This window comes from Alligator mississippiensis, chromosome 3 (assembly GCF_030867095.1).
Source record: "Alligator mississippiensis isolate rAllMis1 chromosome 3, rAllMis1, whole genome shotgun sequence".
NCBI lineage: Eukaryota > Metazoa > Chordata > Crocodylia > Alligatoridae > Alligator > Alligator mississippiensis.
This window is the reverse complement of record NC_081826.1, coordinates 253,112,319-253,137,104: the sequence shown is the minus strand read 5'-3', so window position 1 is coordinate 253,137,104 and position 24,786 is coordinate 253,112,319. Positions and strand designations below refer to the sequence as shown.

The 24,786-nt window shown below is 41.8% G+C and overlaps 1 protein-coding gene across 7 annotated transcripts in view; it reads right to left on the bottom strand.

The window, feature by feature from the left end:
• ARHGEF28 (Rho guanine nucleotide exchange factor 28) overlaps nt 1–24,786 on the bottom strand; it is a 232,915-nt gene that overhangs the window by 77,833 nt on the left and 130,296 nt on the right. For 5 of the 7 annotated variants that reach the window (XM_019482597.2, XM_059725095.1, XM_059725094.1 and 2 more), the window contains 2 exons: nt 3,968–4,095; nt 1,708–1,991 (listed from right to left, as the gene is read on the bottom strand). In XM_019482597.2, the coding sequence (XP_019338142.2) occupies nt 1,708–1,991; nt 3,968–4,095 (412 nt within the window). Of the gene's footprint in view, nt 1–1,707; nt 1,992–3,967; nt 4,096–14,292; nt 14,555–24,786 lie in introns of those variants that run through there. The other 2 variants (XM_019482623.2, XM_019482625.2) reach the window with 2 other exon arrangements.

Here is a 24,786-nt window from a genome sequence, read left to right as displayed (position 1 = left end):
TCTCATAGCTCTCAGCCTGTCATCGTAAGGTCTGTTTTCCTGACCTCTGATCATGCATGTGGTTCCCCTCTGCACCCTCTCAAGCTTCTCCACATCCTTTTTGAATTGTGGAGCCCAAAACTGGACGCAGTACTCCAGCTGCAGCCTCACCAAGGCCAAGTACAATGAGAGAATGACATCCCGGGATTTGCTTGAGAAGCATCTATAGATGCAAGCCAGCGTTTTGCTCGCTTTACTAGCCACAGCATCACATTGATATTCATCTTGTGGTCAATCATGACCCCCAAGTCCCTCTCATCCATAGTGCTAGCCAGCATAGCACTGCTGAGCCTATAAGGATGCTGCAGGTTTTTCTTCCCAAGGTGGAGAACCTTGCATTTTTCAGTGTTAAACACCATCAGGTTCTTGTCCGCCCATTTCCTGAGCCTGTCAAGGTCAACCTGGATCACCCTCTTGTCCTCAGGTGTGGATGCTTTACCCTAGAATTTGGTATCATCAGCGAACTTGGCCAGTCCGCTTCTGACTCCAATGCCCACATCATTAATGAATATGTTGATCAATATAGGTCCGAGGACAGATCACTAAAGGGAGGTAGAATTTCACAGAATTTTTTGTTTGTTTGTTCATTTAACTATAGTATTATTTAGTACTTCTGACCTCATACTCTTTACTCCAATAAAACTCCCAATGACTATGCTGGAGAAGATAATTCTGAACTAGACAATGGCAGAGAAGACATGCCTTTGGTGCCACTTGGGGAATGCCACGTAGAGCTCAAAAGGAATAGAGTACATGCAAAGAGAACTCTAAGTTAGGGCTGTGTATATAATTGATTTTTCAGTTAAACTGGAGAACCAAAAACTGGAAGAAAAAGGATGAAAAAAGGTTGAAACAGATTTTCTTTTCTCGCTGAAATTAAAAAAAGAAAGAAAGAAAAAAAATGTGTATCATCTGTCTTTGTAAATTCCACTTTGAGCACTTGTAAGGAAAGGAAAGGAACTGAACTGGAAGGCTAGATCAAAAACAAAATAGACACTAGCAAAGAATTAATCCTGTTTCTGCATAACTTAAAGCAGGATTCTGTAGGAGAATACTCAAGTGGCAGGTTCTGATGAGACAGGTTCTGACTGTTTTAATGCCAGTGCAGAAGCACAAAGTAGGGTGATCACCTGAGAGCTTTGGGTCTCATGGTGCACTGTTGTCCCATGAAAGTCAAAAGCCAAATGCATTCAGGAATGCACAACTCCTTTTACGGCCTGCTCAAAAGCCCAGTGAAGTAAACAGAAAGACTCACATCTACCTCAACAGGATATTATTATTTAAAATGTTGCTTATGTCTCATTCTTATAGTTTATACCAAGAATGTTTCTGTGAAAATTCTCACAGTTTTTAAGCGGCCTGGTTCTGGTTTGCTAGCAGACATCTTTTTACAGCACTAACTGGGGCCAAACAGTATACAATTGCTTAAATATCATTTGCAGTTTGTAGGAAATCAATGACAAAAGGTACATTTTAAATACAGTGTATAAATATAGAACTAAGTATAATTTAAAATTTCGGATGCCAGGAACCAGAGGACAGTTCTTCTGAAGTTGCTTTAAATTTTTCTTTCAATAAAGAAATTAATATACTTTCTTTTGTTCTATTAAAAGGTGAATCTAATAAAAAAGTCCTTATCCTGACAATACCATCAAACCTACTCCATACCTTCTTTTCTTCACATCAGCATAAAGTTGACTTCGTTCTTTATTAAATCCATGGGACTTGAGTGGCATATATGAACCCGTTGTGCACAAGTTAGAAGATGAAATGACAGGCCCTGGGCCTTGGGTCATTTGGTTATCCTCATTTTCTGCATAAATATATTGGTTGCTTTCCTTCAGTGAGGTACATAAAGGATTCTGAGACATACGGGCTGAGTTGGTAGGATCTGTATTTGTTTCACTGGTGAAACTGTCTACAGTAATATAATTAATATCCAAATCTTCAGCCTGGAATGTGAGAGAAAAAAGAGGCTTATTACTGTTAGTGAAAAGTATAGAAGAAAAAATGTATTGCCAAACTAAAGTTCTCTCTGTTTTTGTTTCTCCCCCATCCCCTATTATTTTTGTGCCCCAGAAAAGTGACACAAGTTAATCTGGCTAATACTTTTCAGAACTCACAGTAGCTTTTCCATAATTATAGGAGTGATGAGTTGGAATTTGCGTCCCTGCCGACATTTTGAAGAGCAGGACACTGAATGCACGAGATGCTGAAGGTACTTTAATTAAAGCGGCTCCGAAAGCTGCTCTAATTAAAGTGCATCTCCCCCCCACACCACCACTACTCTCAGAGCATGTGTAAAGGCGCCCAAAGAGATGTGTAGACCAACCTGGCTGAAGTAAAATGCATCTGGAAAAAGTACATATAATCAAGTGGAAAAAAAGGACTGCAATAGTCTCCAAAGGCTGAAGTTCTACCATTCCTGGACTTGCATCCAGTCCAATTTTGCAGGTTTTCAAACCTATTTTTGCTTCTCTTAGTAAAACAGCCAAAGAACTACTGATATTTTAGCCCCCACAGACCTAAAAGTCACCAGTTGCCTAGCCTGGGGTGGGGGTGGGGCAGGAGCCCTTGCACACTTCCTGGCAGACCTTGAAGTGGACTGGAAGTGCTTCTGGTCCACTTCCAGGTCTGCTACCAAGTGCACTGAGGAGCCCCCCGCGCTCCTGTGCAACGCTCCATCTGCCCCAGCATCTCAGCATTCATGAGCCACCTGGTACCTCGAGGTATGTAGAAAAAACATTTAAAGCTGTGTCTATGTCCAAATCATCAAATCTTTCCGAATCTCTCTAAATCAATTTGGATGGTTCCGATTTGATTTGGAGAGATTAAAGGGTCTCCTGATTAGATTAAGAGATCTGTCCACCGAATCAGGTCAAATCCCCACCAAATCAAATCAGCGACCAAAGCTTTGCACATCCCTACTGGACAGGACTCCAGTTTTACATCACATCTGAAAAAAATGCCAAACTTCTGGCATGCTGTCATACTAACAGAACACCACTTTGTGTACATCTGTCTTTCAAGTGCTCCAGATTCTGCACTGGTTTCCAACAGCTTTCTAGGTTGAATTCAAGGTGCTGATTATGACCTATATGGTCCTAAATGGGCTGGGACCTACATACCTAAGGAACCACCTTCTTCTTTATGCCCCGTTACAATCACTAATGTCAGTCAAGAGCATCTTCCTGCAAGTACCCTCACTAAGACTAGTTTCCTTGGCAAAAATACGTGGGAGGTTGTTTCTCAGCAGTCTTTTCACAGCTCTGAAACTCTCTTCCCCACTTGAGACCCACCAGAGGTCAAGCCTGAAGATCTTCCAGAAGCTCTGTAAGGCCTTACTATTTGGGCAGGTGTTTAACATGCAAGGCTAAGCTAGGATATTGTTAAGGGGGTTGTTTTTATATTTTCCTTTTTGATATTCTACTTGTTTGTTATTTTGTTTTCTTCTACACTTTTTGTTTTATAACTTATTTTCTATAAGCACCCCTGAGCCTTACTTGGGAAGGGTGGTATATAAACCCAATAAAACAAATAAATAATTGACTGATGAACTGGTAAGTGAGGGACTTTTTAGCTGGCAAACATCAGGAAAGGGGACTTCCTTCCATGTTAGATAACAGAAAAATTAGGATACCTGGAACTATAGATAATTAAGGCTGTATTAATTCTTATTTCTAATATGTGACTGCTAAATGAAAACCCTAATTATTTACATAGGTCACAGAAGAATTTTTATATACCTTTTTATTTGAAGGGTTTAGTAAGTGAGTTGAGTAGCAAACTAAGTAGCAAAGGGCGCCCAATTGCTGCTGTTCTATGCATGTACCCAGAGCTCACAAAAATAAATAACTGGAAGGCTGTACCAGTGATAATAATAAAACTCAAATAGTGTATTTAAAAGTACAAGCTTAGACTATCTTACTTGATCTACAACCATGCAGTTTGCATACACCTCATCACTTCCACTCAGCATGGCAGAAAGTCTTGCTGCAGCAAAGAAAGGTGGAACTGTGGATCTCTTGAGGACATCGTGTCTAATATGTCGTTGTCCTAGATGGGGGGAAGCATGGGAACATAAGTTGTTTTTTTGAATCATTTCAGTATCTTTTGTCCATTTTGTCATAAATATTACTAAGCTTAGTCATTAAGTACCAAATTTTATAGACCCTATTACAAGTCCAAAACATTAAAGAGTACATTTCTGTATTCTGTGCGCATTGGTATGCAGTAATAGATTAATGTTCAATCTATAGTAAGTAAGGATTAACAGTGGTTAACCTGCCTGTACACATTATCCTGCGGACATCATAAATCTTCCATATTTTCAGATTTCACTTACAAGAAAATATTATATGAAACCCATTACCATAGGAGGTTGCTGAGGCAGATAGTACAGTCAGGTTCAAAGAGAGACTAGACAATTTCAGGGACAATAGATCTATTAAGCAGAACAGTGGATGCATCTACACGAGATGCTAACTGTGCAGTAACTGAATAATACTGCGCAGTAGCACATCATAGCACCAACAGTGTTAATAAGCTACTGAGCAGTATTATTAGGCTACTGTGAATTAGCAGCACTTAAAAGGTGTTTGCCAGTGCTACTGAGCAGTAAACTCTGGTTGCTGCGCATTTATTTAGTACTTTATTATAACAAATACTAAATAAATGTGCAGTAACTACTGCACACTAGTGTCTTGTGTAGACACACCCAGTCACAGATGTATCCTCTGCCATCTCTACATTACGGTGGATGCCAAAGAGGGTAAGGATGACAAGGAGGGCATAGATCTGTCTAGATATACCCTGGTCAATGTTCTCCCTCTAAAGCTTCCACCCCTTTCCATTGTCAGGGATAGTATACTGGGCTAGACAGACAGCTGGTCTGGCCCAGTACAGCTCCTACATTCTTATTATTAGCACCATTTTTGCAGATGAAGGCACTGGGACAGAGACTTTATTATAGCAGTCACTGTCATCCTGTGTTCTGTGGAAAGGATTCCGTCATTTCCCCAGCGAAATTCCTAGTGTGCAGGTCAGCCAGTTAAGCAGTGCATGGCTTCCAGATTTTGGCCCTTTTGCATGATGTCAAGACTGGGATGAGATGTACATGATTACATTCAACAACTGAAATCTTGTGTGATAAGGCATTACATAATTGAATACAGGTTTATTACACTGAAAGAATGTTTCTGATTTTGAAGATGTTCTATCATTCTATTATACAAATTCAAATATGGAAAAAACTTGTAAGAAATAGGGGTATGTGATGTCTAAACTTAGTGTGATTTCATTATTAAAAATGAATAGAGGATTAGTAAAATATAGCAGCTATCACACACACACTTTTGGCTCATATCCACAGATCTGAATGTTGCAGACAATTACATATAGTGGCCTCCATGTTCTGTTATTATAGTACAGCAGCAAAATCCTGTCTAGTTATGAAGTATTTTCAATATGTTCTGGAGACACCTTTCCTTTTTTAGTTGTTTCTGAGCAAAGAGCTCACATACAAATCCACAACTGTGCAAACCTTTCTGATTCATTAGATAATACAAACTATTAGTCAAATCTGTACATTCAGCACCTGATTGCTGAATCAAGTTCACAGATTCACAGAAGTTTAGGGCTGGAAGGAACCTCATGAGATCAACAGGTCCAGCCCTCCTGCTCTGGGCAGGAAAGACTGCTGGGGTCAAATATGTGTCAGTCTATTCAGTTTCAGGCAGGATGGGCAGTCAGGCTAAATAAGCCTGATTTCCCTGTTTTAAAATGTGAAATGAGAAGTTCCCCCTTGCAGTTAGCTGCAATTCAGGCCAATTTTACACTAATAACTAAAAAAAAGCTTGCAGATTTTTAAACTGGTAAAAATTAACAATGATCGTGAAACTGAGGTTTGACCCAGATTTATCAGGCATGAAGAGCTATAAGAAAAATCCCTCTTAGTTCATGTAGACTACAGATTCAGGGATGCAGGCTGTGGGGGGAAAAAAAAATCAAAGGAAACAACAGGACTACATTCAGAAGATACTGTATGAATGTCACAGTGAACAAGGCATGAGAATACACCAAGAAAAGTGATGGCAGTAAGTGGAAATTGCACTTACTAAGGTCTGGGGCTTGCTTTTTAAGTTCTGGACAAGACCCAAAATAAGCAATGCAACACCAGGAACAAGTGTAGATTTCATATAAATTCAAAGATCTGATACCTCACAAACCCATGAGAATTAAGAACAAAAACTTATACCAACCAACATTTGGGAAGTCCAATTTATAAATGATACATTACAAGCTACATGGTTTCTAACACAGGCAAGTTTGTGGGATATCAGATCATTAAAATAAAATCCTTTATATTACCACTTTTTCTCTCTCCTGCTTGAATTTCAGCATGGTTTCAGTGCCTGCCATCTTGAAAATGACTAAACCTTCAATTCTTTAAATCTGTCAAGAGCTTTAACTCCCTGTCTTTAAATTACAGTATATATATTCACAGCAATCCCAGCACTTTGTCCGATCTTGGCAGCTAAAATAATGAGGGAAAGTTATTTGACTAAGTACATTTTCATGGCAAACAAACAGATCCAATGCTGATCCTGAACCAAGGGTCAAAAAGAAAAAAAGAAGAAAAAAAAAAATCAGGCCCTGCACAGCTTCTTGCATACACATTACCTTCCAAGAAATGCTCCTCCTCTAGAACGTAAACATTTAGATTGTGGTTGACAAGAACAGTACTCAGTCACAGAGCTAGACCAGATGGAGTTGACATATGGCTCTGAATATGTGTCCAGGTAGCAGACCTTTTTGAATCAATGCATAAATCAGAGCCAAATCTTACTGAAATAGTTTCTTGACTAGTAACAGTCCTCATTGCTGAGGGCCTGGCAATAAAATAAATCAACTGAGCTATGCATTATACATCCCAAACCAGACAAATCTATTATACTTTGGGGTTTTTATACAACATACAGTAGTACTAAACAATTTTAATACCACTTTAAGGAGAAATAAACTGGCACAGGAATGTCCAAAGAGAACTGTCGCAAATATTAAGGCATGTGATTATCTGTGGTATTTTGACTCCCTAAATCTTTATTAATAGAATTTTAGAAGATGTCAAGTGTCATGTGTTTTTTGGTGGTGTATCATTTTGTTTATTTTAAAACAAAGTCTCTAAATATTCTACTGGGCTCTTAATCAGCACATAAGCCTTAGTAAATTTTGGAATTTCTAGTACAATATCATACTACAAGTCTTCCAAAAACAGAACCTCTCCAGGTTTCATACGTGCATGAAGGCACAACTAGACTGAACCAATTTTGTAACAAGAAGAGTATACCAGGACTTTGCTGAATTCACATGACCATGTTATTAATTATACATTGACTGTATTAGTAACTTATTTCTACTGGAAAGGCCAGAACAGTTTAAAAAGTGATAAAACCATTGGAAATGCAACACACATTATACACAAAATTCCTACAGCTACTCTGCATTCAGCCTGGGGTGCAAGCAGTTGCAATTCATACAATGCTCTTGATCTTGAATCTACAAAAATCAATGGCAAAACTCCCACTGATTCAAAAGAAAACAGATTCTAGTCTAATATGTTACTAATCAGTTGCCACTGTTACTATAGCACAAACCTTTATGTAACTGAAAATTAGAATTATTATTAACAGGTAGGACTGCTCTTCAATAAGATATACCTCTGGAATACCTACCTACTCAAGCAATGCTTTTATTTCACTTGAAGAGGCAGGATTTCAGCAAAGCAGGGGTGGGCATATTATATATAAAGTGTAGCAAGCCTTGTGCCACAGGGCCATGGCATTTGAGGGATGAGTTAACTCTAAGGCAGATGGTGTTTCTGTCTCTGACCACCACTGGGGATTCTATTAAGTAGAACTACTGCTTCCTCCAGTAGGGAAATTTTAAAAGGTGGAAGTTGCTGAAGTAAGTCACACAAATGGTGCTGTTTCCAGGTCCTCCCAGCCATACATTTAAATGTTTTAGACTATTCTGTCCTTCTTACAGCCTCCTTCCTCACAACTAGAGTTGCAATTTTATATGCAGCTGCAACATGGTTCCTTGGTGCATTTTCTGCCACCACAGATTTCTATCTCCTTGAAGTCAACATCCACCAGTGAAAACCCATCAGGCAGCATTTACAACACTGTCAAATTGGTCCCACACAATTTTACCTATCTAAAGGTTGTTTGACCAGGTTCTAACATGTTTGTCCAGAAGAGTTTGACTCTGATTCAAAACCTAGGATTAGTTAAGGCCCTGTTTTTTAACCCAGTTTTCAAACAGAGCTGCCTAGATTCCTCAAACTGACAACATCAAATGCTATTTAAACACGTACCATAACATTACCATGAACAGAAAGTTAATATAAAAGAACATATCTAATTGGCTCTATTAAAAGACACATAGATCAATGCCATTAACATGGCAAATGAGGATTTAAATGACAGTAAAGAACATTACTGTTATTTAGGTCATAAACAAAACAGCATGTTCCTGGATGCAGGGATTGATAATGCCCAAATGTGTAGAAAACAATAAGTATTATCTGGAAACACAAGACATCATCTAACTGCATCTTCTGGCACATCAAACTTTCATCAGATATATGCTTTCAGATGCACATTTTAGCATATAGGGAAGCTCCACAAATGTTGCTCAGCTTGTAAGAACCCAGCTGCACAATAATGATAATTTAAAACATGATCTATGCTGGCAGAAGGAAACCTACAGCCTGGAATGACCTGCTTTGGAAAACAGAGAGTACAGAGCAATGCGGAAAATTTTTTCCACTCAAGTCAAGACTTAGATCAGGAAGCTTTATGAGAGCATACAGAGAAGACAAAAAGTATATCAATGTACGTAGACTGGAAGCCAGGAAAAAATTACTAATTCTCTTCTCTAGATACAATAAATAGCTTTCAGACAGCACACAAGAATTACCTCCAGCAACGTGACTATGGATTAATGTACAACTAGAAGTATGAGAACTATGAAGCAAAGAGAAAGTTAGGCAATTAAACACATTAGTCAAAATTTGCAAACCTAAATGCTTAAACCTGAGCATCTCAATTCATTTTTGGACATCTGGATTTTGAATCACATGTCCAAAACTTTCCAGCTTCCCAATGCAGTCAGATTTTCAAAAGGAGTTGGCTTTGAACTAAATGCCTAAATGAAATGATTTGGTTTTTTTGAAAATCTGGTCCCTACTTAAATCCATACATAATTTTAATCCCATAAATCTAAAAACTAGGTTGACTTCTCTTAATCACCTGCTTAAAGTTAAACATACTTAAAACCCTTGCTAAATTGAGACTGTAGACCTATAGAGAGACATGGAATGATATGCATCTCAATGCCTCTCTCTCAGACCCCTGGATCCCAGGATGGAAGCCCCAACCATGAGTGAGAAGTCTTAGCTTCCTATATAATGCACAGGGAATGTTACACTTGAGAATGGGAATCACAAAAGCAGGATGCTGAGTATGAAGTCACCAAGGTAAACAATAGGAAATGCTGAAGAGAAGGGTTCATGCCTTAATCCCAGCCTCTCTCCAGGACCTGAACACCTAATTCTGAGTTGCAGGGGGCACCTGCCTGCCCTTGGGATTCACAGCACTGAACCCTCTTCTGGAGCAAGGCACCCTAGCCACTTCTTAAAAATAAATAAATAAATAAATAAAAATTTAAAAAAGGAAGAGGAGGAGGAGCTGTCACTCCTATTTCTTTTTTTAAATTTGTTTGGTGGAGAAGGTAGTAGCTCTAAGCCAGGATGCAGGAGACCCAAATTTAATTTTGCTTCTCTGCCAAAGGGGATCTAAACTCTCATCACAGAAGAATGCCCTATTCTAGGATAAGGGTACTCTCACCACTTCCTGCATCAGTTCTTCCACTTTACAGAAAAGACCTGATGGTTTCTAGGGCAGGGAAAGGAAGACTGTTTAGCTTAATGGTTAAGGCACTCATGATGGGGAGGAGGGACACCACCATTCTAGTTCCTTCTTCAAGGGTTTTTTTTTTTTATAAGTGGTCAAGGCAACTGCTCTAATCACTAGGTTCGACAATCATGCTTTCTTCTCTTCCTCAGTGAATCCAAATAGAACTTGAATTATGCCATGCAAAGTAGAAACATTTTAACTGAAGCAGCCCAGCCCCTGGCTTGTTTACTTTTCATTCCATCCAGGAAGAGCACACACCAACTGCTGAAGCTTCCTTAGCCTGACGAAGGGTTTTTGAACCCGAAAGCTTGCTTAATAACTATTCTCCAACCATTTGGGTTGGTCTAATAAAAGATATCAAATTCACCCAAGGAACCTTGTCTGCCTATGTCCTTAGACCAACACGGCTACAGCCTAAACCCCTCCTTCATCTCCAGGTAGTTTCTAGCTTGATAATAAAGACCCTATCCTGAGAAGCAGAAGATGCAAGTTGAATCCTTCAAAGGAGAGAAGAACAACTTAGGTTTCCCACTTCCATGGGAATGCTACAACCACTGAGCTATTTAATGAAAGGGAGAAAGACACCCCCACTGTAACACACTGTCTTTGAATGACAGCCTTGGCTACCATGTTTTGTGTGAAGCTTGAAGTCAGATGTGATCAGAGCATGCCTATTGGATCAGGCCCTCAAGGGGCAAAAGTCAAGGGCAGCTAGTATGCAGATCCTGATAGGAATAAGCCATGAGATAGATGGGGAGGCATGAAACTGAGATGCATCTCAGCAGGAACAGATGCAGAATCTCAAAGGTCCCCAGGAACCTAATATGGAAAACTTAGGATCTGCAAGGTTAGCAAGCACCTGAGAGGAAGCTTTGAAAATCACAGTTTTAAACTTAGGCACTTACCCCATTTACTCAAATCAAAGATAAGGTTTTTTCCCCCATTTAACATGTCTTGGATTCAAGCATGAGGCAGGGGAAAGAGGGGGGCAGGTAGCTGCTGTGGCTGCAGCTTCAGCCCCTACCTGGGGCCAGGGTTAGAACTGGGGTCAAAGCTGCAGCAGCTGCCCACTCTCACCACCCCTGCCCCTCTCTTCAGCTCCCCTCCCCACCACTTCTGCACTACTACTGCCACTTATACCAAGCCAGGCTGGGGTGAGAGAAACCAGACTGGAGTGGGGCCAAAGCCATGCCAGAGTGGAGGGTAAGGGGGAGGCAGAAGCTGTAAAGGGTAGACAGGGAGGCACAGGCAGTAGGAGGGCAGGCAGCAGGAGTCAGGAGTAGGGGGCAGGCACTAGGGGGTATAGACATAGGGGTGGCAAGTAGCAAGGAGGTAGGATAGGTGCTGGGGGAGCAGACAGGGGGCAGGCAACAAGGCGAGCAAGTGACAGGGGGCAAGATGTTGGGAGGGCAAAAGGCAGGCTGCTTGACCTCACCCCTATCATCAGCTCGCCCACCACTGCCTCCCATACAACCTGCTTCCCCCCGCTCCAATCATCTGCCCCTGTGCCTCTGGTTTCCCCACTGCAGCAGGAGGGACAAATTAAAGATAACCCTCCAATAATCAGTTTTGATACATGGAAAATAAAAACAAATGTATAAACTTTTCCATGTACAGGATCAAATTATTGGGGTGTGGTCTTAAGTTCAGAGTCGCCTTGGATTCTGGTAAATAAGGTATTATCCAGTACCACTCTAGATGCTTAAGTCCCTTTGGGATTCTAGCCCCAGTGCCTAACCTTAGGCACCCAAAGTTGAAAACTGTGGCCATTACTCTCAAAATACTTATTTCATGAAAGACCATTCGCTGCATTGGCTAAGCATGGACTAAACAGAAATACAGCTATATAACTTGTTTGGGCCAGTTTCCTACTACTAAAATTAAAAAGCTGTAGAGTAGCAGCACACTGGAAAGTCCTGCTTATAATTCACAACATGTCAGTGTATGACTTTTAGTGCAACAGTGGTGGCAGTTAGCAATCCTATTTAACCAATAGCTACCAGAAACAAATTGCCAAAAATGTTATCTAGTAACAGTAAGATAGCTGTAGTAAAGCTCTCTTTTTTTTCTTTTTTTAACCTTTCATGGGCCTTATATAAAATCACCATGGAACAAATGGAGAGTAGAGGCAAGAGACGCAATGAAGTCTGTAACTCCTAGACAAACATTCACAGAATGGTTAGTGGCTTCTGCTTCATCCTTCTGCGGTCTGCTGAACCCATTATTCAACAAGAGTGGAATTCACACATCATGTAGATGCCAGTATAAGGCATTTTACACCACTTAAACCCCAGGTAGGGATTGCCCTGGGGCACTATAGAGAAAGGAGCTAACTTGGCATGCATGCCACCCTCTCCATATACGGAAAGGGTCTCTTCAATTGGTCCAAATAATCTAGCACAAAACACCATGATGGTGGCTGAGCAGGGATGGAATAAGGAAGGAATCACAAATCCAGTGTCTTCCTGTGGAAAGACTCCATTCACTTCTCCAGCCCAATGAGTAAGGTGACCAGTTTGGGCAGGACAGTCCCAGATTTCATAGACTTGCCCTGTGGGTTGATGAAAATAAAACAGAAGTCCTGGAATCACAGGGGTGCAAGGCATTGTCTGGCAGGGAGGTGGAGACCACCTGGTATACCATGCCACTGCCTCCTCACCAGACTGCACCCCACACCCCTGTCTGCCTACCTCTGCCTGCAGCAATGCTGTTGACTTGGGGGGTGCGGGTGTCCTAGATTTCCTTTAAAAATAATATTTTCACCCTACCAACGAGGAGCATGCAAGTCTTTGCTTGAGGGAGTGGGTTGGGTTTCTGTTCCCCAACCTCCATGAGTAGGAGAAATTATTCAAGCAGAGAACATTTGACCCTACAAGAAGAGTATTCTTGCTATGGCAACTCCCATATACATGATTTAGTCAGCACTTAAAAGCAGAATATACTGGTATACTATTACCATTAATGCGAAAAGCATTCCTATTAAGGTGAGAAGGTACCACTGATATACATAACAGTCCTGATGTGCAACAGAACAATGCACCAAAAAAATATAACAAGTCTCTGTTCCAAAGATTTTACTGTCTAAAGGCAACAAATAGATCGCTGAACAGTAAGAAATATGTAGAAGTATAGGCTTACCTCTTGACCTTTTTTCCAGATAAAATGGGCCATCATAAACTACTGAAAGAAAGTGTCGAGCCCATTTCATCACCGTTATAAAATGAACCTATATACTTTAAGAAAACCTCTTGGGAAGGAAGAAATTCATAGATTACCTAGCTAAACCACAGGAATTTGTTGTAGAAAATTAAGACAACATTTTGCAGGTTTAAATTTTCTTTTTATAAATATTTTTGAGCTCTAAAACTCAAGGTCAGATTCTCAACCTAGTTCTATTGCCTCATTTACTGATTTACAACAGCTAAAGACATACCTTAGTTTTCTGGGTATTTTTATCTTTCAGAAAGAGATTTTTAAAAATGTTAAGAAAGGATAGGGAAATATGACACTTCCATTCCGTCTTCTTTCTCTGCTTCTGTTTGAATGCAGTAAGTTCATTAAGATTTTCAATGATAACACTATGACAAACTTGTCCTTAGTGCTTTCCAGTTATTATTTCTTCCTAGGTAATCATCTTCTCTACAATGCCACCTTGTTACAATGACAGTGAAAGGATTTGAATGCTTACAGTGTTTGTAATGATTACTTCTCCAAAAAGAATGTATCTACTGAAAAATGATTTGTGTAAATTAAAGCAATTAACCTTATCTAATAATTTATGAACAAGAAATTCCCTTCACACTGATACAATTTTAGTATATAACTGTCTGCCTAGAACTTGTCAATGCTATACTCTTAAATTACAAATAACCCCTAATTCCAAACAAACGTAATTTGCAGGACTTTGTGTAGTCTTATGCGTACCGAGAAGCTGTTTACAGAAGTTGCTGCCGTGCTGCTTTGTAAGTTCTTAGCATCAGAACTTCTCCACATAAAAGAACTCTTGTAATCAGAAATTTACTTTGCAGGCAATAAAATAGAAACAAGAACAAAAAATTACCACGTACAACTCGGGTAAAATCCTTGTCTTTTACTAAACTGACTGAGAGTTTATAACTTTAAAAAGACACAAGAAAGATTGAGGCTGAAGGAAAAGGAAGAAAATCTGTCCGTTCCAGGCTTAGGTCCACCTGCATATAAACAACAAGAAAATACTGAAAAGGAGGTAGAACTAGTAAGGAACAGTTGTTTAAAAGAAGACAGATTTTTCTACCTTGTTTGTGTGCCCTTCTTCGAATCCTCATTTTAGGTAAGGAAGGCCAAGAGTAATTAAAAGGTGAATCAGAGTCTGAGTCCATTCTTTTTTGCTAAATAAACAGATCAGACAGCAGATACTCGAAGCTGCACTTTGTTGCTTTCAATAGCAAGTCAAGTCTAAAAGTGATGTAAAATAAGGGAATGGATGAGGCAGGATCAAATTGCCCACTAAACACAGGGGAGGGAAAAGCTGTAAATGTTTGCTCTCTTCAGGCGTCCAGGCATGTAGACAGATTTGGCTGTAAATATTAAAGGGCAGAAACAAGGAAGTTAAAATATGAGAGCTCAGAGTGGGGCTGCCGCATCATGGTCCACAGCTATTTGAAAGGTCATCGTGTGCCAATGAATCATTAACTCACCTTTTCATTTTGTTGTAAATGAAAACAATAGGAGTTAGGAATAAAAAAATCTGTCTAAAAAAGTAAACAAACTACTACAATATTTTTCAAAGCTCTGTTTCTCTGCTGTGAACAGATCTTAATAATAAGATTGCACACAGGGAAACTTAGGCTAAAAGGTCTGAGCTTTAGAAACCAAAGATTTAGAAATCTAGAGATGATGCTAAGAACACTAAACATTCTGCTGGACAACGTATTTCTCCAAAGCAATAGTTCCTCACCAGCATTTACAACCTTGGCAGACCTTTGAATCTTGCAGCTGAAAAAGCACTGATAACCTAACTCAATAGTCTAAATGAGCTAGAAGCTTAGAATGTTATAAAGAAAGATTATACAGTCATTAGAGGAGCTCTCTTTCAAATAATATTTAGTCTGAATAGTATTTTCTCCTTCACACTGTCACCGAGTTAGACAGTGAATCAGAGGGACTTTGTAAAGCTGGCACCTTTACAGCACTGGTCTAACCCCATAGCAATGCACAATAGAGCTAGTGACTAATTTACAACAAATCCTCCATTCTTATACAGTCTCCCTGAACAACTCCTAGGCAATTAGTATTCAGTAAGGAACTCATTATCCCCACCCCCAGCATCTTTACACTACACAAACCACATTTTTTAAACAGGCTCAAATGTGGCTATACAAGAGCTGATACAAAAATAACATGTCCACTGTTTCTTAGCTAAACTCCACTAAACATTTCTTCTAGTTACCCCACAATGTCTGTGTTTTTGTATTTCACATAAAGGAGGAGAGTGAATGTGGATCAGCTTAAATGTCAGTTTTGGAAGATGATGATATTTGAGCTTGTTAACATTCTTCACTTCACTTCAATTATTTTTCAGGCTGGTGAGGTCTACAGTGCTACTACTGTATTATGTTTCAAGTGATTCCCCATTCCATATTTCTGTGGCAGATACCAATAATTTGCTGAAAGAAAATAATTCACTGGAAAAGCAAATACAATTCAAAAAGTGCAATTATACAAACAATTTTCCAATTTTCGTGGATAAAAATACTAATTATTATGCAAACACTAAATAAAGTGCCTGAATTATGAAAAATGTAACTTAATACAGCAATGATCTTTCTTTGTGTTAACTGAATCTCTGCCTACTTTGTTAGGCCAGAGGCTGCAAGTGTTGGATTGTTACCTTAATATTAAACACTTGTGCACACTTTGATTCAATATTTATACCAACAACCACTCCAGACAACAGTTAAGCTAAAAAAGGGTTACTCAGATTTAAATCAATTATTTAGGCATCAGCTTTGGAATAACCTAGACTCTAGGGGTGTGCGAAGCAGGCAGTACTCAATTCAGATTTGGCTCAATTTGAGGGACAGTGATCAATTAGCTGATCTGTGTGCGCGCCGGGTCTGACCCCGGGTCGCTTTCGTCGCTCTGCACGTGGGCTGTGGCCGGCAGCCCGGGCAGGCTGGGTCGGAGAGGGCAGGCGCCGAGCTAGAATTAGGCACAGACACGTAACGGTTGATTTTAAGATTATTTTACTTACACCGAGATGGTCGTGGTGTAGGCTGAGAACTTGCTTGAGTTGCGGTTACAACAGAAAACACGAACACACGAGGAGGTTGCAAGGCTCCACGTAGACAGAACACGAACAATCATGTGGAGCTTGCTAGGCTCCACGCAGACAAACTCCGGATGTCCAGGACAAGCGCGCATTAAACTCGTCGTTATATCCTATAGTAGGCTCTGTTTGAAGACGGGAAGAGGTGGACGGTGGATCAGGCCACCAAACTCCTCTGAGCGACACACAGGGTTTCTATTACCCTGCCGCGCACACCCAGAGTCCACACGAGATGGATGCGGAATCCTCTTCGGCTTGGGCGGAAACTGCTCAAGCGTCTTATACGGCTAGCAGGCCAATCGCTAGCTGCCACGTGTGAATAATTTAGCGCTAGCCAATTGCGGGGCACAAATTTGCATACGACGAGCGGGAAATCTTTGCACCGTGCATTTCTGTGTTGCAAAGGGAAATGCACCCTGCAAAGATCGCTGCAAAGTGGCGGGAACACGCCTTTGCACGCGGGTTCTCTGCGCAGCAGAACTCCTCCGTGCAACGAAGTTGCAAACCCACAGGGATAATTCGAGTGCCGAAGTACACACAAAAAAAATCAGACCTTTGGGTCATGACAATCTGGATCACTGTCCTGATTTGATTCGGCTGAATCTGAAGATTCTATTCTGATTCTAAGAATCAGCGATTTGACCAAAGACACAGCTTTATGTGTTTTTTCTATGTATGTCGAGGTACCCAGTGCAGCTTGTGAACACAGATAGAGGGGTGGATGGAGCGTCCCACAGAAGCGCAAGGGAGGTCCGCCGCCGAGCACGCAGGAGACCCCCCCCACGCCTCCCTGGCTCAGAGATCGGCTGTGGAGGGACCCCAGGTGCGCCCCCCCAGACCCAGGAGGCACCAGTCACCAAGCCGGAGAGCAGCAGGGTTCCCTGTGTGCTCTGTGGCAGACCTGGAAGTGGGCCAGAAGTACTTCTGGTCCACTTCCGAGTCTGCTGCTGAGCGCGTGGGGGGGTCCCGTGGGATGCTCCATCCACCCCACCATTTCAGCATTCAAGAGCCGTGCCTAGTACCTCAAGGTACATTGAAAAAATATATAAAGCTGTGTCTATAGCCAAATCGTCAAATCTCTCCGAATTGATTCAGAGAGATTAATGGTCTCCTGATTAGATTCAGATTCGGAGATTCAGCCGCCGAAACAGGCTGAATCTCCTCTGTATCGAATCAGTGACCAAAGTTTCACACAGCCCTACTAGACTCCCTGAATTTTTTAGTTCTAAATACAATCATACATCTCTCTCTCTCCAATATGGGAATTGCTGTACCTTTCGCACATATCAGCCACCTATAATAGTGGCCTGTCTTGAACTGTGATGACTTCTTCACAGGAAGGGGCAAGAAATCTTATAATAGGCAAGTTTCTTATAAAGGAAGTTTCTTTCTAACCACAGGTGGGTAGTGTGGCAGAAATGCCACCATCAGTGCCCGTCTCCAGAGATCTGTCTCCACCAGCCTGGGAGGCTGGTGTTGAATCCCTCAGGGCGGGGATCTCCCACCTGGTCTGCATGACAAAAGCCTGGTGCCTGGGAGGCGGATGCTCTGGTCACCTGGGCAGGGGGGAAAGGCCCGGCCCTGCGCACGGGCCCAGGTAGCCAGGGATGCTTGGTAGATTGGTTGGCTTGTGGCCAGTATTGGCAGCTTCGATTGGACTGGGCTGCTGAGGTCAGAGAGGTTATTTAAGAGCCCGGGCCAGGAAGAAGGCAGCCATTAGCCATGCGGTCATCCAGGTGAATCTGAACCTGGCTCTCTTCTCATCACCGCATGCTCCAAGAGTGCCCTGCCTCCAGAGGAAACTCCAGCCACCTCTGGACAATGCAAGTGAGTAAGCTACTAGAGATCCGATTAGATATTTAGCTTACAGTAACTCAGATGCGTGTTTAAACGGCTACCTCAGCCACCCTGGTTTGCTCTATGGGATTCCTTTGATATTCCTGTAATATTTCCATGATACTGCTCTACCTTTTACCCTGTTTCCACCCTACCCCCTGTAATCAATAAAGTTCTCCTTGTGACTGGTGTGGGAGACTTATTGAGGGGTAGGTCTAAATTATGCCAAGGAGGCCCCTTAGGTCTGTGGACTAAGGGAGACTTTCCTAAATAGCCCCTGACTTGGGGAAGTGCCCCAAGTGCTTGTATTGGGTCTAGTACCCATTGGACGATCAGGCCTGTGTTCTCCAAGGTGTGCAGAGCCAGAAGTGAGTCCAGAGCCTTGGATGGTGGCAGCGGGAACCCCAGGCTAGCGGGTGTGCTCCAGGGAAGGGGTTGGCCGGACGTGAGGCACCCTAAGGGAGGCACTCGGAGCCTAGAAGGTGGTCGGGCGCAGGGAGGTGGGCAGCTCAACGCAGGAGCGCCCCCTACTGGCCCGCCACAGGTAGCTTATGCCCATAAGCAAGAGAATGTATTCTTTTATACATTAATCCATTCTCACATAATTATAGATGTTCTCATTATATACATTAATCCAATCTCACATAATTATAGATGTTCTCATCAGGGAACTTCTGGAGGGACTAGACGTGTTCCAATCAGCAGATCCTGATGACCTGCACCCCAGACTGCTGAGGGAATTGGCAAAGGTCATTACAAGACCCTTGGCACAGCTTTATGAGCACTTGTGGTGCTCTGGCGAGGTGCCAGAGGACTGGAAAAGGGCCAATGTGGTCCCCATTTTCAAAAAAGGGAGGAAAGAGGACCCAGGAAACTACAGGCGCGTTAGTCTTACTGCGGTCCTGGGGAAGCTCTTTGAGAAAATTATCCAGAAGCACATGTGCAAGGGACCAGCAGGGGAGATTATGCTTATGGGCAATCAACATGGGTTCATTAGACACAGGTCCTGTCAGACCAACCTGGTTGCCTTCTACAACCAGGTGACAAAAGCCTTGGATGCAGGTGTTGCAATGGACGTAGTCTTTCTGGACTTTAGGAAGGTCTTTGACACCATCTCTGACCCCATCCTCATTAAAAAAATTAGGCGACTGTGGTGTTGACGCCTACACAGTCAGATGATTCGCTAATTGGCTGGAGGGCCGCACCCAGAGAGTGGTGGTGGATGGGTCGTTTTTGACCTGGAAGAACGTAGGCAGTGGGGTCCCCCAGGGCTTGGTCCTCGGGCGCACACTGTTCAATATCTTCATCAGCGACTTGGACAAGGGGGTGAAAAGCACCTTGTTCAAATTTGCAGACGACACTAAGATGTGGGGAGAAGAAAGCACGCTAGAAGAGAGGGATAGGCTACAACTAGATCTCAACAGGTTACAGAGTTGGGCAGATGAGAATAGGATGGGTTTCAATACTGACAAGTGCAAGGTGCTGCACCTGGGGAGAAAGAACCAGCAGCATACCTACAGGCTGGGGAACTCCTTTCTTGTCAGCACAGAGGCAGAGAAGGATCTTGGAGTCACTATTGATTCCAAGATGAACATGGGTCACCAATGTGGGGAAGTGGTCAGGAAGTCTAACCGCACCTTGTCATGCATCCATAGATGTATCACGAGCAGGTCCAAGGAGGTAATCCTCCCCCTCTATGCAACATTGGTCAGGCTGCAGTTGGACTACTGCATCCAGTTCTGGGCACACTTCAGAAGGGATGTGAATAGCATCGAGAGGGTCCAGAGGAGGGCCACTTCCATGATCAGGGGGCAACAGGGTAGGCCCTACAAGGAGAGGCTAAGGGAACTGAACCTGTTCAGCCTCCACAAAAGAAGGCTGAGAGGGGATCTGGTGGCCACCTACAAACTTGCCAAGGGGGACCAGCAGGCAATGGGAGAGTCCCTGCTCCCCCAAGCACTACTGGGAGTTACAAAGAATAACGGCCATAAACTAACTGAGAGTAGATTCAGGCTGGACATCAGGAGGCACTACTTCACGGTCAGGGCAGCTAGGAGCTGGAACCAACTTCCAAGGGAGGTGGTGCTTGTTCCTACCCTGAGGGGTCTTCAAAAGGAGGCTAGATAATCACTTAGCTGGGGTCGTTTGACCCCAGCATCCTTTCCTGCCCACGGCAGGGGGTCAGACTCGATGATCTGCTTAGGTCCCTTCCAACCCTACCAACTATGAAACTAAGAATCAAATTCTTGACCTCAGTTGTATTCTGTGGCAGTGAGTCAGATAGATGAATTACAAATTACATCAAAAAGTAAAAACATAAGTCCTTTTGCTGGTTTTAAATGTATTATCTTTCAATTTCACCATTTAACACTTTATTCTTTTTGTGAGAAAGATTAAAGCATAGGAGGGCTTCATTTCCTTTCTCTATGGCATTTCTTTTTCATATGCTCCTGTAGTCCCTCCTTGTTTGTTTCCTCTCTAAATTAGCCACTTCAAATAATTTTAATCTACTTTAATATAATAGCTCAGGCATGTATTTATGTTCCTCAGTATCCTTTTAACTCCTTCTATTCTGTTACATTTTTTTCTGAGAGAAGGGTAACCAGTACACATACAATAGTCAAGGTGAAGCCACACCATTAATGTGTTTTAGTGACATTAAATTACCATTTTATAGACCAACATGTTTAGTTGTCTGACTCTGCACATTAAACAGACATTTTCACTGAGCTGTTCAGTGACACCCAGATCTTTCACCTAAATGATTAGTTATTTTAGAACCCACCATATGTATTAGAAGCTCAAATCAGTCATTTCAATGTGCATCAATTCCTGTATATTTGTAAAAACCAGTTACTATCTACCCTTGAAATGTCCATTCACCTAGTTTTGTTGCATCTCCAAAATTCCTCAAAGCTTTTAGTCATGAGTCATGACTAAGAGAAATAATTGTGGTACCTGCAAATTTTACTTCCTCATTGCTCACTTCCTTCTCAGGATCATTAACGAGTATATTAAATATCAATCTGATTACAAAATATTAACTAAAACACAAGTATTAAAAACTTGTGCTTTGATGAAAACTGACCATTCATCCCTCATTTTTGCCTTCTAACTCATAGCCAATTTTTGATCCATGACAATAATTCGCTCAATGACTCCTAGATTTCCAGAACAGAGACCTGTGAAGAACTTTGTTGATGACTTTCTGAAAATCCAAATAAATCATCAACTGGTCTTCCTCTGACCATTATCTCACTGAGGCATTAACTGAATACTACTTTAATATTTTTTGCATTAGGGTATTGGAGATGAGCCACTCAAAGGCAATCTGCCTCCTCCTGCCACTTATTGCCATAGTACCTTTTTGACCAAAGTTTTCTTTCTCTCTGTTGTACAGTGAGGAGTTTCAGAGCTCCCTAACTGCCACCATTTCTCCAAAACGTGCACTGGTAGTGTTTGGCATGTAGCAAGAAAAGTGATTTGGCATCTTTTGAGATAAAAAGGTGCTTTATAAATGTAAAAGGTTAGTCCTATTCTCCATTAAAATGCTTTTAATTATGTATACCAGGGTATAGATGTGAAGGAGAGATAAAGAACAGAATGTCGCTTGTATGCAATACCTCAGACGAATGCTCTAGATAAATACTAATTTAACATTTTAAATTCTTTCATCCTGTGCTTGCCAAAACACACCAATGTGATATAAATGTTCTCTGGAAATATTACAACCTATTGTCTATTGTCTGACTAGTTTCTAAACTTGAAGTTATAGGGGAAGGAAGTTCAGGAATGTGACCAGTTTGCTCCACTTACAGAGAACATAGTACAGCAGTCTCAGAAGCAACTGTTTTATCTGTAATGAAAATTCTTAAGCTCCACAGAACACCCTAAGGCCGAGTCTCTGTTCTCTGGATAATAGTTACCTTAGGAAGATGTTTAAATGAACTGCATGGCTGAAGCACCAGTTCCTGATTGATGGCATAGAAAAGAAGATAAAATCCCAGTAAGCCAAAAACACCCACCTCCCCAATAGAGCTGCCACTTCAGCTAGGAAGAACACTATCAGCCATACTGAAGAGCAGGGTTGAGAAATGGCAGGAACTTACCAAACCCACAGCTCTCTGCTCCACACTCCCTTTGGTTTGGCCAAAACTTTCCTGAAGAAAGATCAGCCAACATGCCTGTACAAGACATCTCAATCTACACTTTGTTACAACAATGTAAATCATTGTAGGAAATAATTTCAAAACTTTATAGCAACTAAAAGCAAACCATTGCCATACACGAAAATGACCTCAAACCAATGGCTACTTCTAGCTATATATAATGAAGATATTTAATATTTGGTGTGCCTGAAGAATTACAACAATGGAACAATCAGTTTTCCTCTCAGTCTCATTTCACATAATCTACTTTCACCACTTGCTCTTCTCTTTGAAATAGCTGTGTGTTTCTTATGGAAGTTGGCAGACAAGGTTCCTTGGGTGAATTTGATATCTTTTACTAGACCAACCCAAATGGTTGGAGAATAGTTATTAAGCAAGCTTTCAGGTTCAAAAACCCTTCATCAGGCTAAGGAGGCTTCAGCAGTTGGTGTGTGCTCTTCCTGGATGGAGTGAAAAGTAAAGAAGCCAGGGGCTGGGCTGGGGAGTCAGATGTCAGGCAGATTATAATGCGTCAAAAACCCAATGTCTATATTTAGTCCATGATCTCTAGTATCCAGGAGGTTGATGAAATGGAGCTCATAGGCTCGTCTCTAGGAAGTGTTGTGTAAGTTTCCCTTAAGGATCAGGACTGAGAGATTGGAGAGAGAGTGGCCCTCCTGTGAGAAATGTGCCCCCACAGGTAATTGGGTATTTCTGTCTTTGATGGATTTCCGGTGTGCGTTCATTCTGGTGCGCAGTTGTTGTTTGGTCTCTCCTACGTATTTTCCATCAGGGCATTTAGTGCATTGGATGAGGTATATTACATTTCTGGAGGTACAGCTGTAAGATCCAGGGATGCTGATGGCTCTGTGGTGGGGTGTAGTAATTGTGGGGGTGGTGGAGATGTGTTGGCAGGTTTTATGGAAGTTGACATTCACGTTCTCTCTCTCTCTCTCCTTTTTTAATTTTTTTGGAGTTCTATTAGAGAAACATCACAAAACCTGGTGACTTAAAAAACAGTTCTCTCAGTTTCCCTGTGTAGACTTGCATGTCTATCATCTTAGTGAGTACATACATGTTATTCCTTTCTTTTCTGCTTTCTCCTGATCATTGAAACTAAGTATATTTAATATGCTGGGGGGAAAGAGGCCAATAAAATACATACCTGCATTGTTATTCAGTTATCTATGAGATGTATGAATGTCATAGGCAATACAAAGTCAACTAGAGTCATTAACAAATGTTAAGACAAGATCTCTTTTAGGACTCTGCTTGCTTGTGAATACAAGGCCTTAAAATTGGTATATACCCTATTGCTGCCCTCCCTACTACAATATTTGATTCATCTTTCACCTAAATAACACAGAAAAGTTTTGGGTTTTTTTGCATTTGTAAACAATTATAACATGTTATTAATGAATGTGGTATAAAGAACTCTTTTTTGGTTGATTTATTTCCCCATCATGTGCCAAGGTAAGTGTCTAAGGTAACTAATCTGCATAGACATCCATCTATTGTTGCTGCCTACAGAAACACTGAAACCCAACCTGCATAGCAGAGAGTTCAAAAATGTAAGCTCAGTATTCTGGCAGACAACATTACTCAGGCCAGGAATGCACCAAGTATTATCTCATTAACATTCATCGCTAGTGATGCCAGTGTCCCCATGATCGCATGACAGGAAAACAAAATGCACAGAAAAATACAAAAGTAGCACAGTAAGAAATAAGGAATCCACTGTATTGTGGAGTGCATCACACACACACACACACTTTCTCCCTCTCTCTGAGCCTTGCTCAACCATTTTTTAATTGGCCCTGTAAGTGAAAGAATCATTAGTGTTTGACTTAAGAATTTTTTTTTTGCCTCCACATTATTAAACCAGCAGTCAGATTCTTACCCAGGGAAGACTGAATTAAGGCAATTTCTATGCCTAGACATTTTGGGCGCCTGTACACATGACGGGGGTTTAGTCCCCTAAATTGAAACAGTGGGTTTTTAATTGTGACGATTAAAAGCCCACCATTTCAATTTACGGACTTCCATCACTGTTACAAGGGGACTGATCCCTTTTTTTCTTTTTTTTTTGTGAAGCCTGCCCACTTCTCCTGTGGCCAAGGGGAGAGTTGCTGGTAGGCCAAGTAGCACTGACTAGGACTACCCAGGTGGGCTGCTGCTGGGCTGGGGAAGGCCCCAACTTGGACGCTTCATGCCCGCCCATGCTTGCATGCTGTGCATCATCCCTGCTGCCTTCTCCAGCTGCCAGCACACCCAGTCACCCTCCTGCCACTTTTCCACACTGCCCCAGGGGCAAGCAAGCCTATTCCTGGACAGCCCCAGATGGTGGGAAAGTGGCAGGGACAGCGCACAGGGCTGTGCTCCCCAGGCAGGCTCGGGGAAGAGTTGCATGGGCAGGCTCCGCTGGCAAAAAAAAAATGGGGAGGGGCCCAATCCTTCCACACCCCCACGGAGCCTG